Here is a 17038-nt window from a genome sequence, read left to right as displayed (position 1 = left end):
TGGTTGTCCTGGAACTTACTCTGTAGACAAGGCTGACCTTGAACTCAGAGACCCACCTACCTCTGTCTCCCAAGTGCTGGTATTAAAGGCATACACCACTACTGCCTGGCTTTGTTCATGCATTTTCATGGAAATACTTGAGGATTTTGGTTGTAGTTTCCTATTTCTTTTGGTACTCAGCTTGATTTAAGTGGATCTGATGAATTACAAGGTTTGTCTCTTATGTTTTTAGACAGGATCTCTCACTGAATTTAGGGCCTACCAACTGAGCTAGACTGCCTGGTCAGGAAGCCCCAGGAATCCTCTCATTTCCCCAGTGCTGGACTATAATCCCAGTGTGTTGGTGTGCTCAGCTTTCTCATGGATGCTAGGGATTTTGTTGTGTGGTTTTGTGTGTACGCACACATGCACATACTGCCTCAGACCCTGGATGGTTGAGTCACCAGACATGGTAGGTACTAGGAACTGAACATGGAGGCCCTGTAAGAAGAGCAAACACTGTAAACCACTGCGCCATCTCTCCAGCCTTGGCTACTTGGGTCTGACTGCACCATCTCCCTGCCCTGATTCTTGCTGTTTTCATCAGTATATGAACAAATGGACAAGTAACAACTCATACCAAGTTACTGTGATGTAAGAGCTCTTGCTACACATGCATCTCAGTCCCAAGTGAGCAGAGGAGCTATCCCTGGGGTGACATTCTTAGAGGACTGCGTGTCAGAGGGCTTGTTCATTTAGTCTGGTATTTGCGTGGCAAGTTACTCTGCAGCAAGTGATCTGTACCGTAGTTACTACAGCACTGGGTCAGAAGGCAGATGACCTTGGCCTGGGAGTGACTTTGAATAAGGCTCTTCCCTCTGTGCTTGTCTCCTTTCCCATCACAGAAGCTTCTAGATGGTAGGGACCTGATGACAGCCTCACGTGTGAGTATGGGGACTTGGTCAGTGTAAGGGGGGAGAGGAATGGTTAAGCCAATTGGGGGTCAGAGCTGACTGAGGCCTTACCAGTCACCACTCTGACCATTCCTGCCAACAGAAGGCTGCAGCTAGTCAAGACGATGTTGGTCATCTTACAAGGGTTACCTACTAAGCTCTCTGCTCAATCAAGCTAAAAGCCACTCCTGCGTCCACACCTGACCCAACCCTTCTGTTAGATTTTGATCCCAAAGCTGAGCTAAAGCCACTTTGAATACTGGGACTAAGGGAACCTGAACAGGTCGAATGGTTTTTTGGAAAGGAGGGTGCTACAAATCAGAAACATGCACAGCCACCCCTTCCCAAGTCACAAAACCCAGCGACATCACAGCTGCTGTTTGCTTTGAGGCCAAGGGCAGTTCTGAATCCCAAACAAGGTACTGCTAATTTTAGATAATTTGCAGACTTTCTAGGCATTCTTAAAATGGTCAAATTGGCTTTTCCCCAGTAAGTATAGGTGACACACAGGCTGACTGGATTATGAGGTTGAATACACTTCCCTTCCTCCAGATGCCAAGTCCTTCCAACTCTGAACTCAGGGACCCCAGTCTTTTGATGAGAAAGAAGGGTCAGGAAACCTAGTGCTGGGATCCCAAGCCTGGGCCACACCTTGCTTTGAGTTCTGATGACAGGCAGTGGATCTGGTGGCAAGTGATTCTATTGAAAACCAATTCTGGATACCCAGGGCAGGCTGATTTAAACCACTTTGCTCCCAGCCCAGGGAGCAAATCAGAGCCAGATTTCCCTGGGGCTCTGGTGGAACAGACTGCAAAACTCAGCTTTCAATGGGATAGCTTTGTTCCCTCCACCTAAGCAGTTCTGGGACCTCACTATCTGAGGACCATTGTCCCTTTTTTAGGAAATAGGAACAGGTTCAAGTCTTGCCTTTCTGGGATGTGGCTAGATAGTCCTCCACTTTGAGTACTTTTGATCCTTCCAGTATCCAAACTAAAATTGAACATGATGTATAGCCTGCCTTTCTGTTTTGTTGGCTTTCCCACTTGTGAGCTCCTTGGGGATCTGAACAGCATCTGGGAGGTTCTTTTGCTATCTTAGATATACTATAAACATACTGAAAAATGGCTGGGTGTGTTTTCTCACAAAGATGGCCACTGAGGTTTTGGGGGTACCTACTGACATGAAGCCTCAAAGTTCCAAAGGACCAGAGACTATGACCTTAGATGTAAGCTAGACAGAGCTTGAAGGGCGTACGTGTATGTAAGATAACGGAACTGTGTCAGGCGAACTGCAGATGCAGACCCTACACGCATCTCTTCCACTCCACCAAATGCAACTTAAGAACCTGATTCCTAACAGTGCCCCATGCGGCATGCAGGTGGCAGCAGCACATCATACTGCAACGTATGGCCCGTGACACCTAGCATACACACGCCAGGAAGCTTCTTAGAAATCTGAGCTCCTGTTTCCAGACTTCCAAAAAGTTGGCAAGGTCAGTCTCCTATCTGACAAGCCCTCCACATCCAAAATCCATGAAATCTCCTGCAACCCTGGCCTAAGGAAATGCTCAATCCAGAAAGGGGTGGGCGGGGGAGGTAAGTCCTCCAGACTCCGGCCTCATCAGGTCCACAGCTGCCTGAGAGGAGTGAATGCTGACTGCAGGGAGAGAAAAAGGCTCAGAGACCCAGGAAGGAAGGTGTGTAGCTTCCTCCTCCTTTATTGGACACTTGGTAGATGACACATAGATCTACACTGTTAAATAATTATTAAAATACCGACCAGGACTAGGCCCTGGCCCAGAGCTCCAAACCAGAAGCAATAAAGAACGGGGGTGATGGGCTGGTGGTATTTCTCCAACATCACCGAAACCCATAATGAGGCTCTTGAATCCTTCCAGGGCCAGAGCAGGGCTTGGGCCCTGGGGTTAACCCAGGCACCCCTGGCTGCATCTTTCAGGGCAAGGTCACCAGCAAGGGTCTGGAGGGAACAGCCAGCCGAGTCCAGACAGACAGACCCAAATGGAAGGAGGGTAGGAAATGGACAGGCGCTGTCCAGCTGGAGATAGGATGCAGCGAAGGCAGGCTGAGGGGAGAGGCTGGGGGCAGCATTGCGGCAGTGCGGGAGTGCGGCCCCAGGGTCCTGTCCTGAGTGGCTGGTCAGGTGTCAGCTGGCAGTCTCCAGGTGGCATTCCTGACCCAAGCCTAGCTGAGGGCTCACACGTTGTGGGTCCTCTTGGTGAGCTGGGGCTCCTCATCCACCAGCTTGGACTTGAGGTGCTCCTTGTAGGCTAGGATGTCTCCAGGCCACTTGGTGATTGTCTGCTTCTCACAGACCCAAATCTCCTGTGCAACCTGGAAGTAGATGCTGGGCTGATCTGCCCAGTCCCTGGCACCCTCCCCACTGCCAGTACTGGGCTTCCCAAAAGCAACCACTACTCTTGAGGTCCCAACCAAACTACATGCAGCTTACTCCACCACCAAACAGGCTCTTTGGAGCCTCTGATTCTAATCTCTTCTGATTCTAACTGAATCTCAGTTCTAAGGTAGATCCTTCCTGCTGTGCCTCCCTCTGCTTTCAGGTCCCAGCAGGCTCCTGGCTACTCAGAGGTTCCATGACCCACTGGTTTCTCTACCCTAGCTTCTTAAGAGGCACAGAAAGGCTGGTAACCTTTCCTCCTCCTAACCCGAATCCTTCTCACTACAACACTCAGTTTTGGGCTGGAGAATCTCCAGAGATTAGTAAGAAGGAGACTTTCTCATTTGGGTCATCGATACCAAGTTAACCACTATCCTGAGTCATGAGAGCTGGCCATATGGCCCCGAGACCCTTCTCTGAACTTAGCGGATGTTGTTATGCCCTCCCTGCAGCACGGCTGTGCCCCAGGCCACACTCACCTGCTGGATGAGTCTGAAGTCATGGCTGACGAGCATCATGCCACCCTCGAACTCATTGATGGCATCTGCCAGAGCATCAATGGTCTCGATGTCCAGGTGATTGGTAGGCTCGTCCAGAAAGAGCATGTGCGGATTCTGCCAGGCCAGCCAGGCCAGACACACTCGGCACTTCTGCCCATCTGACAGGTTCCGGATTGGGCTCACCTAGAGGAGCCATGACAACGTAAGGACCCGATGCTGGCATTACAGGTGCTGCACAGCGGGGACTCCCTCCTTCCTGGCTCTTGTTACCATTACTGCCTTTGTTGTTGTTTTGTTCTTTTTTAGGGGGGGAGGGGGCAAGACATGAGCTTAGGATGACCTAGGATCACAAGGCAAGACAGCGGCCAGGCCATTAGTCCTGAGATCTGACACGGAACACCTGGAAGCATGAACACGAATCTCACTCTTAGAACATAAGTCCACATGCAATGACATGATTTCATGTCTGTTTTCTAGGTGGCAATTCCCTTCGCTCCCTCAAGCACTCTGGCTCAAGAGCCTCTCAGAGTTCCTTTCACTGATCTTTCCCACAACCCCATAGTGCATGGCACCACAGAGGAAGGGTGGAGGAGACTCAGGATCACCTCCAAACCTACGAGTGAAGACAGCACAGCCGCTGAGCCATCCTGGGTCCTTCCCGCCCTCCTCTCACCTGCTGTTTCCCAGTGAGGCCATATCTCCCAATGATCTTCCTCATTTCCTCCTTCTCCTTGATCTCTGGGTAGCACTTCATCATGTACTCCAAAGGGGAAAGGTCCAGGTCCAGCTGCTCCTGTAAGTGCTGCAGAGAAAGCAAGACCACATTTGAGGGAACCTCCTCCAAAAGGATGCCACCTGGTGTGACGGGGGTCTACCCTAAGAGAGGCCCGCCCTAGGAGCCTTCCCAGACACTTGCTCAGGATACAAGACACAGGGAGGAGTTATGTTCCCAGAGGAGAGGTTTGGATAGATGTGTCCCCTTCTTCCACCCTGACCCCCAACCTTGACCCCCAAGTCTGTACCTGATGGTAACGCCCTATCTTGACATGAGAATGCTTCCGGATCATTCCATCTGTAGGCAGAAGCTAGGGAAGAGTATTAAGTAAAACTGGGGGGAAGAAAATCCCTGACAGAAGCAAACACATGTATATTGAACAGGGCTCGAACAACCCCCTAATTGGTCTCCTGCACTAGCTAACACACAGACTACCTTCTAGGCACTCTGAAGTGTTAGGGGGCTGTGCAGAGATCAGTGGATAAAGGCACTGGCTTCTAAGCTTGACAATCTGAGTTGATCTGGAACCCACTGGTGAGAACCGACTCCCACATGAATATATAATGAACCAAATGTAAAGTATATACAGCCCACTAAGTGGACAAGAAAGGTCCACTGTACAAAACATTAATGAAGCACATGATGTAGCTACAACACACATTTTCTCAAAAGAAACTCCACTGGATAGGCTGTCTTTATAGCCTGACGTAAACACTGTTGTATGCATGCATTCGCATGCACTCTCAGTCATACAGATTCCGCCCCACCCACCGTCTCACAGGAAGACATCCCTGGCCTCAGCCCCACCCCAGGCTCTTCAGGTGGCTCACTCAACCACCAAGACACTCACTCATACACCAGTAGGAAGCCATGACATGCCACCTTAGCACCATACCTCTCCAGTTAGCAGCTTCAACAGAGTGGACTTCCCTGCTCCGTTGGGCCCTACCAGAGCCACTCGTGTGTCAAGGTCAATGCCAAATTCTAGATTATTGTAGATGCAAGGCTGAGGTGGGTAAAGAGAGAGGGACAAAGTTGAATTAATGCCTGGTGTGCCAACCCCATAGGTGGGAAGAACGGACAGGGTACTACTGCCAAAGCTGACTGCAACCCACTGCTTCTGCCTGCTAAACCTGGCTAACAACTGCTCCCCGGCAAAGTCCGCAGATGCAGTCAGCAACAACAGGAGAGGTTCCCACTGCTCAGCTGCCCATGCAAAGTGCACCGGCCTAGCTACACAGAGAGCACTGTACTCACCCCGTCTTTTGTATACTTGAAGCTCACGTTCTGCACCATAATGACAGGTGGTGGGATCTTACCACACGGTGGGAAATAAAATGATAGCGTCTAGAGGAGGAGGCATTTTCAGTCAGGGCTGTCTTAAACTCATGCTCCAGTTACCTAACCACAGTGGTCACACCTCACCTTGTCACTCACAACCCTTTCTGTCAGTCCGGATGCCATCATTTTCTGTAGTGTTTTCTCTTTGCTTTGAGCCTGCCGGGCCAGCTTGGCACTGCCATGGCCAAACCTGGCAATGTAGTTCTGCAAGAGACCGGAAGGAGGATTGGAGTGAGTGCAAGACACAGGAAGGCCTTGAATTATTTGCAGTGGACCAGGAGGGAACTTGAAGTGTGCACGGGAAACAGGAAGTAGCAACTCAACCCTAGAATAAGAATGACCCACATCTTCCCAGTTCCTCCAGTTCCCTTTGCATCCCAATCCAGGAGGAGAGGAGCAGTGTAGCCTCCCTACCTTCATGTGTGCTATCTGGTCCTGCTCCCAGTGAAACCTCTTCATCTGGTTCTCTTCCAGCTCCAGCCGTGTCTTCACATACTGATCATAATTACCCTGTGGGGAAATGCCCCAGGCAAGATGGCAGCTTTACCCAGGGCTCACTGGGCTCTCACTCAGGTTAGAGGGCGGGGCATCATTCACTGGCTGAGCTCTAAGGCTGAGCAGTAGACAGGAACTTTATTACAGTAGCACATGCTAACAGAACCTGCTATTTATTCTTGCAGGGCTGAGGGTGGAACTCAGGGCATGGCTCAAATGGCTCCTGTCAGGGAAGGGTGTGGCACTAAGCCATGCTACAGCCCAACTGCAAATGTATGGGTATACATTCTCAAGTCCATGCCTCCTGCTCAGCCAGGCTAAGCCAGGTTCTATGGCAGAGCCAAAGATTAAGGGGAAGAACCCAGCACCATCAGAAGCCCTGAGCACAGCTGACACCATGAAGCTCAGGCTCTTGGCCATCTCTGACTACTCACTCACACCAGTGCTGAACCACATATGGGTAAGGGTTATCCCCCACAAGAGAAAACAAACCAACTGGACGCAGACCATGCCTTGGATTGCCATGGTTTCTACCTGAGCCAGACAAAGCTCAAGATTCAAGCTAGCCATCCATTAAAAAGACCAAGCCAGGGGCTGGAGAGATGGCTCAGCGGTTAAGAGCACTGACTGCTCTTCCAGAGCTGAGTTCGATTCCCAGCAACCACATGGTGGCTCACAACCATCTGTCATGGAATCCAATGCCGTCTTCTGGTGTGTCTGAAGACAGCTACGGTGTACTCACATACATAAAGTAAATAAATCTATAAAAAAAAAAAAAAAAAAGACCAAGCCAACAAGCTGCAGGACATCCATACAGGGATCATACCATATAGGCATGCTAAGGGGGAAGAGTACCAATTTAAAAGTAACCCGAAGAATAGAATGATCATTAAGGATTATAGAAGAGGGGCTGGAGATAGGTCAGTGGTTAAGAGCACTTCCAAAGGACCTGCGTTCAATTCCCAGCAACCACATGGTAGCCCATGGGACCTGACATCCTTTTCTTGCCTTCACAGGCACTGGGATGCATAAAGACTCATATATGCAATGAATACATAAAATACACATTAAAGAACAAAAGCCCCAAACAGAGTCTGCAAATATGTCGGGAGGCAATATTAGAGACTACTACTGCTCCCTAGGAAGAGGTCTATGTTTCCCTTTCCCTGTTAGAGACTGATGCTCACTGTGGAATCCAGGTTGACATGACCCTTATCCATCAGCCAACATAGTGCTGGGGTCATGTAGATGCCGCCACAACTACTTTTCATTAACATTCTTATTGCAATTCTCTCATCTAGTGATGTGTTTTTCATTTGATCCCAGCATCCACAGCAGGTGCTCAGAACTGCCTCTAACTCCAGCTCTGGATGATCAACAGCCTGTTCTGGCCTGAGCAGGCATCTGTACTCACATGCTCAAACCCACACACAGGGACACATTATTAACAATAGCAATAAAACCAACTATTTTCTAAGACAAAAGAGACAAAGCACAACAGTGAGGCTGTTAAGATACTAACTTATTTTCTTGTGCACCAAACTGTTACAACAACAATGAAGGCAGCAAAGCGCGAGCGCGCACGAACGCGCGCGCGCACACACACACACACACACACACACACACACACACACACACACACACACACAAAGCAGCTGCCAACTGTGGCCTATGGGCAGAAAGAAGCAAAGGTTTTGGGACTAAAATATACTGGGTTGACATTCTTTAAAGGGTTATTTTACTTTTTAATAACAAATTCAAATATTTAGCGAGCCCAGAGACCAAGGCCCACTCACCGTGTAGTACTTCAGTTTCTTGTTGTGCATGTGGATGATATTGGTGCAGACCCCATTCAGGAAGTCCTGGGAATGGGACACAAGGACCAGGATACGCTTGAAACTGTGAAGCCAAAGAGCCAGTCAGGAAGGTCTCAAGTCAGAGTTGGTCACAAAAGGCTACATGGCGAGACCCTCCTGGCCCTCACTCTCCCACCCTTAGTAAATCTGAGTGCCCCTGAAGCTTCTGCAGCCAGCAGGGACACAGGCAATGCTGCATTCCCTCAGTAAGGGGGCTCCTGAGCCTTTCAGTTCCAAGACAGCCCAAGGCAATGGAGTGGGATGGGCATAGTAGTGATGCCAACAGTCTGTCTATACAGGTATTTAAAAAAGGTATCCAGAACCGTGCATGGGGTCAACCCAAACAGACTCAAGAAGAGGAACAGAAGTTCTTTTTAAAGATAGCGCTAAGGCAGCTCCTGTTCCCTTCTAAAGTCGAGACAGTATTTACTATTATTTTTCTTTATCACACCATGAATTTAAGCATTAGACTCACTACATGATCCATGTACACATGTATGCACATGCACACACAGGATTAAAACATTTTCTTTAGTGAGGATGCTGTTTTTTGGACACAGGAAAAACAAAAGGCTCATATATTTCAGATTTAAAAAACAATCCTAAAAAAACAAACCCTCACTCCAGTGAAAGAGCAAGGACCAGTCTGAGTACACTGGCACTGGCTGCATCTGGCTCGTCTCTGGCCTCCCTTCACACACTCATCAGGGCAGCTTCTGAGCACCTAATTCCACTGTACTCTGCTCCTAACGCCCTGGGACGGCAGCCCCCAGCCCCATCTCTTACGTCTTGAGTTCCTCTTCCAGCCACACGCAAGCATCCAGGTCCAGGTGGTTGGTAGGCTCGTCCAGCAGCAGCATGAAGGGCCGAATGAAGAGGGCTCTGAAGGATGCAAAAGGAAACAGAGGCATCGTAAATGCTGTCTCACTGCTGCTCAGGTCTGAACTGAATTCTTAAGCCAATCTGTTTTCTACTTCAGAGGAAGGAAGGACTCCAGAGTTCAGGACTGAAAGAAAGGTAGAAAGTGAGTTACAGGAATTCGGACGGTAGGCAAGGCTGAGAAGACCTTTTGCACCTGAGGGCTGTGATGGCAGCTGGCAAGCATCAGAGGCACGAGAGGAAACAAGTTACTAAGGCAACAAGCAGGTTAGATTACTTGGTGGGGGTGACAGACCCCAGCAACTGGCCAAAGAATGTCCTCTTCTTACACTGGTAAAACAACAGACAGGCTGAAGCCCTGGCTTCCAGACCGCAGTCACCAGTCTTGGGGAACTTGGTCAGAGTACTTCTGAACATCACATTCCAGCCTGCACTGAGAGAACTTTTAAGCCAGTCAGTGCAACTTCTGGTGAGCAAGTGGAGTCACCACACTCATGATCTAAGACACAGAGGCTACTCTCAGGGGTCATGGGGCAGCCTTGCCAACTTGCTTCCAAGGAGCAGGCTTGATTAGTGTGGACTCCCCACAGAGAGGCAGTAAGAGGGGGGGAGTAAATGCATCTGAATGTTGGTCTTCGGTAAGGTAAGGGGAGCAGGATTAGGAAGTCATCAGGATAGAGCCCAAGGAGGACACACTCATGGCTTTGTAAGGAGAGACAAGAAGACAGACACAGGAACTTCCTTATCTCTCACCACATGAAGCCCACACTAAGCTACATTACACTTCAGGACCTACTACATCAGCTGGGCTCCCCCGACCCTGTTCCTCTAGTCATAAACAATAATTCGTCTTTTTGTTTACATACAGTGCGCAGCCTGAGATACTCCACTACTGTAAGAGAAAACACATACACCTCAGCACCCTGGAGAGGGCACTGGCACAGTGCTGGACTTCAAACTCACTTTAACCCCAAGTTTACAGGGGTTAAAAAGGGCAGGTAGCACCAATGCTGTCTAACATTATACTATCATAAAAATTAGGACAGAAGCACAAAAGGAAGGAAGGGGTCAAGGTGAAAACAGACACATATCTACCATTTTATTCAGGTCTGCTCAGAGTATTACTGGACCATGTGCTGAGAACCAGACTGAGAATGGAAGTATTCTTTTTTTTTTAAAGATGTATTTATTATATATAAATAAATTGTAGCTGTCTTCAGACACATCAGAAGAGGTCATCAGATCTCATTACAGATGGTTGTGAATCACCATGTGGTTGCTGGGATTTGAACCCAGGACCTCAGGAAGAGCAGTCAGTGCTCTAAACCACTGAGATCTCTCCAGCCTTTTTTTTCCCCTTAAAGATTTATTTTATTTTTTATTTTATTTTATTTTTTTTTTGGTTCTTTTTTTCGGAGCTGGGGACCGAACCCAGGGCCTTGCGCTTCCTAGGCAAGCGCTCTACCACTGAGCTAAATCCCCAACCCCAAGATTTATTTTAACTACAGAGTTCTGCCTGCATGTATGCCTGCAGGCCAGAAGAGGGCATCAGATCTCACTACATATGGTCGTGAGCCACTGTGTGGTTGCTGGGAATTGAACTCAGGACCTCTGGAAGAGCAGTCTTTTTTTCTTTTCTTTTCTTTTTTTCGAAGCTGGGGACCGAACCCAGGGCCTTGAGCAAGCGCTCTACCACTGAGCTAAATCCCCAACCCCGGAAGAGCAGTCTTAACCTCTGAGCCGTCTCTCTAGCCCGCATGGAAGTATTCTTAAGTACTTTAGCCAGGACACTGAGTCCAGGCCACACATCAATCCACATTACATCTCTAATGGCTATCTCATCTGACACACACTGAACACCATCCCTGTTCTACATCCCTACTGGAGTGAATAATATTCCCCTCTGAGAGACAGGAGCTCCAAGGGAGGATGGAAGAGAGGGGAAACTCACCTAGCAAGAGCAACTCTCATCCGCCAGCCACCACTGAAGTCTTTCAGCTTCTTGCGCTGCATGGCAGGTGTGAAACCCAATCCGTGTAAGATCCTTGAGGCCCTCATCTCAGCTTTGTCAGCATCCAGCTCTTCCAACCGTTCATAGAGTTCCATGAGCTTCTCACACTCCGCTGTGGGCAGCACGTGACTGTGAGCTCCCTGAGGGTCCTAGAAGAAAGCCCAGCCCAGCCCAGCCCAGCCCTGGGTGTGAGCCATACCATCCTCATGAGCCAAGCGCTCAGCCTCTCTCTCCAGCATGGCCCGCTCTGTGTCCACCTCCATCACACACTGCAAGGGTGTCTTATCGCTAGGGGGCATCTCCCGAGTCAGATGGTAGATGTCGATGTGCTCAGGGATGGGTACTTCACGTTTTCCAACGGCAGAGAGCAGCATGGACTTTCCTGAGAGGGCGACAGAAGACACTCAGCCATTTCTCTGCCATTATTTTGCACCTGTCCCTAACAAGCAAACCAGGATCCCCCTTCTGCAAATCACCCGCTCTCAGGATCTCCTTTCCAATTTCCCTTCAAGTCTAACCTTACTGTGCCTGTGAGATCTGTTCACTTATAAAGGCTTCACACCACTACTCCTCACCCTCACTCCCACCAACCTCTCCAGCACCTTCTATCAAAAAACTACTCCCATGGCACATGCTACACACAGCTCTGTGTCATGAGCCCCTTGTCCCAGGCATGTCTGGCCCTCCAGTCAGTTTCTTGCTTTGTTAGTGCTAAATACATACTGAGTGACAGACAAACCAAGAAAGAGAAACCTCCTCCACTGGACCCCCAAGGGCCTCACCAATTCCATTTAAGCCAATGAGGCCGTAGCGCCGGCCTGAGTTTAATTCCAGTTTGGTGTCGCTGAGCAGCTCTTGACCATGAAAGGTGAGTGAGAGGTTGATGATATGGACGTCAGTACTGTTGGGGTGAGAAGCCAGGACACCGGTGACAGCTCGAGCAGCAGCTTTCTTCATCTCAAAGTCCTCCAGCTCCTTGGTCAGCAAATCCACTTCTGGGGCAAATGTGGAATTTGGGAAGGGTCAGTCCTGCAGACTCAGATCTGGGACCAATAGGCAGATCCCACAGGACCTGAGTTCAGGTCATGTGAAACAGACTTAAGAGTTCCGCAGGCTTTATACACAGTGCTTATGGCACAGACTTGCTCAACACCTTGCTTTCACAGACAAGCTTTCCTCGAGAGCCCTTTTGATTCTAAGCTCTCTCACCCTCCCACTTCCTTGCCCTCCCATTGTTTCCTCCTTCACCATCTTCCACAGCTCTGGCCATGGATAAAGCTTCCCCACAGCCTAACCTGATCACACTAGCTGCCTTCCAGAATTTTATTTTAGAGACAGTTCCTACCACTTGACTCTATCAGTCATTTTCAAACTCTAGTTGCTACACTACTATTCCCATTATTAACACTGTATTTCTTCAAAATATTTAATGTATCTGTGGTGATGGTCACACAGAAACACATACACCCCAAACACAGTCCCTCAAATCAGAATAAACAACTGCAAAGACTAAAAGTAGACAGAAGTAACACTGCAGAAGGACATGGGGGACAACAAATGGAAACACAAGCCACAAGCTGACACAAGAACTTAATGTGTAAAAGGACAACAACTGGTAAGATTCAAAGGACACTGAGCAGCCTACATGCACCAGAAGACCGTGCAGTTCTCCTGGGCAGTGAAGACAGGCGTTAGGCTGGGATGCTCATTAGCACATGCTGTAATGTCTCCCCATGTCATAGTTAACATGAGCTGCTAACTTCACATAAACCTGTCAAGAGGGCCCTCAACTGAAGAGCTCCCCCATCAGGCCAGCCGGTGGCCATGGCTATGAGGCCTTTTCTCTTTTTTTTTTTTTTTAAAGATTTATTTATTTATTATATGTAAGTACACTGTAGCTGTCTTCAGACACACCAGAAGAGGGCATCAGATCTCTTTACAGATGGTTGTGAGCCACCATGTGGTTGCTGGGAATTGAACTCAGGACCTCAGGACCTCTGGAAGAGCAGTTGGGTGCTCTTAACCGCTGAGCCATCTCTCCAGCCCTATGAGGCCTTCTCTTAGTAGCTAATTAAAATGTACAGGGTTGGGGCTGGGGATTTAGCTCAGTGGTAGAGTGCTTACCTAGGAAGCGCAAGGCCCTGGGTTCGGTCCCCAGCACCGAAAAAAAAGAACCAAAAAAAAAAAAAAAAAAAAATGTACAGGGTCCAATCCAGTGTAGGCAGTGCAGTCTCTAGCAGAGTGGGTCTGTGCTACATAAGAAAGCTAGCTGATGCCTGGTGTGGTAACCCATGCCTTTAATCCCAGCACTCTGGAGGAAGGAGTAAGGAAGATCTCTGAGTTTGAGGCCGGCCTAGTCTACAAAGCAAGTTCCAGGGCCAGGGCCAGAGAAACTCTGTCTTGAAAAACAAAACAAAATAAAACAAAAGTCCTTGCCTTACTTCCCTCAAAGATGAACTTGGGACTATGAAAAGAAATGAACTTTTTCCTCTTAAGTTAATTTTGGTCAGAGTGTTCTGTCATGGCAACAGAGAAAGGGAACTAGAAAATAAATTTTTTGAGAGCAAACTATGTTTCTAGTGTGAAGTGAGTAGCATTATCTAGTACGGGGAAAATGCTACAATAAATCCCCCAAACCTAAGTAACAAAACCCACAACTAAATTATCAGAAAAATTACATAAAGGTATGTAATAATCTGTAACTCACTGCTTGTTGGTATAATCACTATCCCTGTGACATTAAAAGTACCATATGAGCCAGGAGTGGTGGCTCACACCTTTAATCCCTGCAGCCAGGGCTACACAGAGAAACCCTGCTGTTTGCAAATGCCTGCCTCACAAAAAAAGAGTAGCATATGGTAAAGCCTGACATACTCACCACCACAGGTAGGAAGAGAAACAGGAAATAGTAGAAGTTGCCTTCTTTTATTGTCTACTGCAGCACCAAGGTAGATCAAAAACTCCAATCTGTTTGCCACTTGAGTTCAGTTTCCTTGATCAGTAACAAGTTTTAACTCCGTGGGTGTGGGTGCTAGTAATGTTTCATGGCATATAAAGACATGTGTCTGTGGGTGCTTTACTTTGTCTTTTTAAAAAAGAAGCAGCAGCAGCTGCCCAGCCTGGCCTCAAACCCTCCATCTTTTCACCTTAGCCTCCTGAGCGCTGGGATTAAAGGCCTATGCATCTGCATCCAGATTCTGATTTTGGCTGAGACAACCAGCTCAGGAAATTCACCCAACCCACCTCCATCACCTGTGGTCTCTCTGCCATTGGTCTCATTTTTCTCCTCTGCCACCTGAGGTTCTGTGACAGCATCTCCATTTTCTTCATGTCCCTTCCTGGGCCGCTGTCGAGCTTTGGCGGCTTCCTTCTTTTTGGCTGCCTTCTTCTTAGCCAGGTCGGAAGGCATGATGATGAGCCACAGGGGTAGTTACTGTTCTTTCAGGAGTCTGAAGAAAAGCAAACAGATACTCCAAAATTCTAAACTTGCCGGTAAGAATGTCTGAGCCGGATCCCATCCCTCCTTGGAATTTTCCTATTAAGCCTCGAGTGCCCAACTCTTGTCCCCGCCAACTTTCTCAGGGTTCTCACACTCTCTCGACCGCTCCTCCAGCCTCATCTCCTCCCTTGGGGCTCGCGCGCCAATCGCCGCCGCCGGCTTCACTTGGATGCGCTCTTCCCCCAGGGCCTTTAGAGAGGGACCGCTCTGCCCCTCGTCTCCAGTTTCCGAACTTGGCGCTCGCGCACCTCTGCCAGCCGCCTCCTTTTCGGTTCTTCGCCAGGAGTTCGTCCCGGACCTCCCTTCCGCCCCTCTCCTCCACCCTACCGACTGCGGCGTGGTTTCTCTCTGGGAACCACGAGTCCTCCCCGGCGGGTCCCTAAGGGTCTCCGCGCTCGCTGCCCCTAACCTCCCCCACACCCCGTTCGCCGGCGTCTCGGCCTGGGCCAGTTCTTTTCCCTTTCGGTCCTTTTCATCCCGACCCAGAGCTCCCTTCTGCTTCTCCTCCCGCTTCCTGCTCACGGGTCCGCACTCTCCTCCCCTCCGGCGCCCCTTCCCCCTCAACTCACGGGGCCTCGCCGCTCGGCCTCTGTCGCAACAGAGCTGCTCCTTGAGCTCCTCCGCGTGCGGCCGGCTCCCCAGCCAATCACAGCCCCGGGCGGCCCTTGGCGCGCTGCCGCGAGGGTTTCTGGAAAATGTAGTTCTCGAATCGTAAGAACTTAGGGCGGGACTCTCTTCCAGAACTACCACGAATCCCAGGTGTTGCGCAGTTCTCGTGACGTCATCAGAACGCGCGAGGATTCGGGTTGGGGGAGGATTAGAGTCCAAGAGTCCCGTCCTACCAAGCGGGTTTGAAGAGCTGAAAACTGCAAATCCCAGATTGCTCTTTGGAGAGGTGGGCTGGTCGTCCAGACGGTACCCCACCCCTAGCCGATAAATTAACCAGGCTGCTATACTGGTTTAACCAGCAGAGAGTACGACTAAGCTTCCCATCCTGCGGTGTAAGAATTCCGGTCCAAACAATGGGAGAGAAGGAGGAGGGAAAAGAAGAATGAGGTGCTGCTAGCCAAAGGTGGCTCTGAAAGTTAGGTAACCCTTTGCAGACCAAGCAACGGAGCTCTGTGTTCGAGAAAGGTGTCCTAGTTTCATGGAACCAAAATTGCAGAGCCTAGTCTATCGCTAACCAAACTTTTTGAAATTGCCAGACGTTCTGAACCTTAGTATCTTAGACAAGAGTTTCTGGGTTCCAACAGAGCCATTCGAGTGTGATGGAAAAAAATCTAAAGTAAAAGGACCCTTTTTTTGAATTTAGCTCTATGGACACTTAGCTATGACTTGTTTCATTTCCTTTGAGACAAGTCAAAAATCTATAACAGACTTAGTGTTAGGTCCATTATTAACTAGATCTGTAGCCTCAAAATCAAGGCAACTCTTTACGACCCTTGTTACCTGTCCAGGGTCCTGTGCACTGGTGCCTTATTATTGATGACACTGTAGGAAGCAAACTTAGTGCCCCTGAGTGCACTCTCAGTAAGTGAGCTCCTTTCCCTCTAAGGTCGCCATGTTCTCAAGCTAAATAGAAATTAGGCGTGAAGATCATTGAGGATGGACATCACAAGCAGCTTCAGAGACTGCCTCTTGAAGGCAGTGTGTCTTTGGTAGCACACTCATTTTAAGAAAGAAGAAAAGGGACTGGAGAGATGGCTCAGAGGTTAAGAGCACTGACTTCTCTTCGAGAGGTCCTGAGTTCCCAGCAACCACATGGTGGCTCACAACAGTCTGTAATCTGTAATGGAATCTGATGCCCTCCTCTGGTAGTCTGAAGGCAGCTGCAGTGTACTCATATATTAAATAAATGAAAAGAAAAGGGAGGATGAAGGGAGGCTTTGTGTACACACACACTTAAAAAAAAAAAAAGAAATCCAAATGGGCCTGTCAATCTCTTGGACAGGAAATGCTGCTGCTAAGGAAGCTGTCTGTTCCAGAAACTGAGAAGTATAAACCCATCCAGCCATTGTCCACTCCTACCCAATGAGAAACTTTTTCTTGGTTCATTGTCCACCCCTGCCTTTGAGGATGTCCTCTTTTTACTCTAAACTTTAAACTCTGTCTTCACAACTTGATGTCTCATTGGAATTGACTCAACAGAGTTGGTAATGACTGCAAAGCCTAGGGGTCGTCAGGGTAAGATCCCTCTAAGACTCAAAACACTGATTTCACCTCTCCCCCAGCCCCCCATAATAGAAATAGTTCTCCTTGATTGTCTGCTTAGAGTTCAAAGGTCAGTCATTTAAATACCACTGACCATGTTCCTAGAATAACCTCCACCAGTTCA

The 17038-nt window shown here is 48.8% G+C and overlaps 1 protein-coding gene across 13 annotated transcripts; it reads right to left on the bottom strand.

Annotated features, from left to right (window-relative positions):
* Window positions 1–2610: 2610 nt before the first annotated feature.
* On the bottom strand, window positions 2611–16813 carry Abcf2 (ATP binding cassette subfamily F member 2). 13 transcript variants are annotated; one of them, NR_174137.1, is made up of 15 exons: window positions 15273–15356; window positions 14448–14653; window positions 11987–12199; window positions 11404–11586; window positions 11145–11316; window positions 9101–9196; window positions 8251–8357; window positions 6378–6473; window positions 6041–6167; window positions 5880–5969; window positions 5518–5628; window positions 4870–4932; window positions 4521–4649; window positions 3827–4030; window positions 2611–3283 (listed from the first exon to the last, which is right to left on the bottom strand). NR_174137.1 is itself a non-coding variant. In NM_001398837.1 (15 exons), the coding sequence occupies exons 2-15, from the start codon at window positions 14611–14613 to the stop codon at window positions 3146–3148; spliced, it is 1884 nt and encodes a 627-aa protein (NP_001385766.1). In that variant the 5' UTR covers window positions 14614–14653; window positions 15273–15356; the 3' UTR covers window positions 2611–3145. The 13 variants fall into 13 exon arrangements, 11 of the variants coding, with proteins under 11 accessions (NP_001385766.1, NP_001385767.1, NP_001385768.1 ...); NM_001398837.1 differs by having other exon boundaries at window positions 6048–6167; window positions 8255–8357; NM_001398838.1 differs by having other exon boundaries at window positions 6048–6167; window positions 8255–8357; window positions 11987–12196.
* Between the last annotated feature and the right edge of the window lie 225 nt (window positions 16814–17038).

The sequence above is a fragment of the Rattus norvegicus genome, chromosome 4, assembly GCF_036323735.1.
Source record: "Rattus norvegicus strain BN/NHsdMcwi chromosome 4, GRCr8, whole genome shotgun sequence".
NCBI classification, from domain to species: Eukaryota; Metazoa; Chordata; class Mammalia; order Rodentia; family Muridae; genus Rattus; species Rattus norvegicus.
The sequence above is the reverse complement of the archived record's forward strand: the minus strand, read 5'-3'. Positions and strand labels throughout refer to the sequence as shown.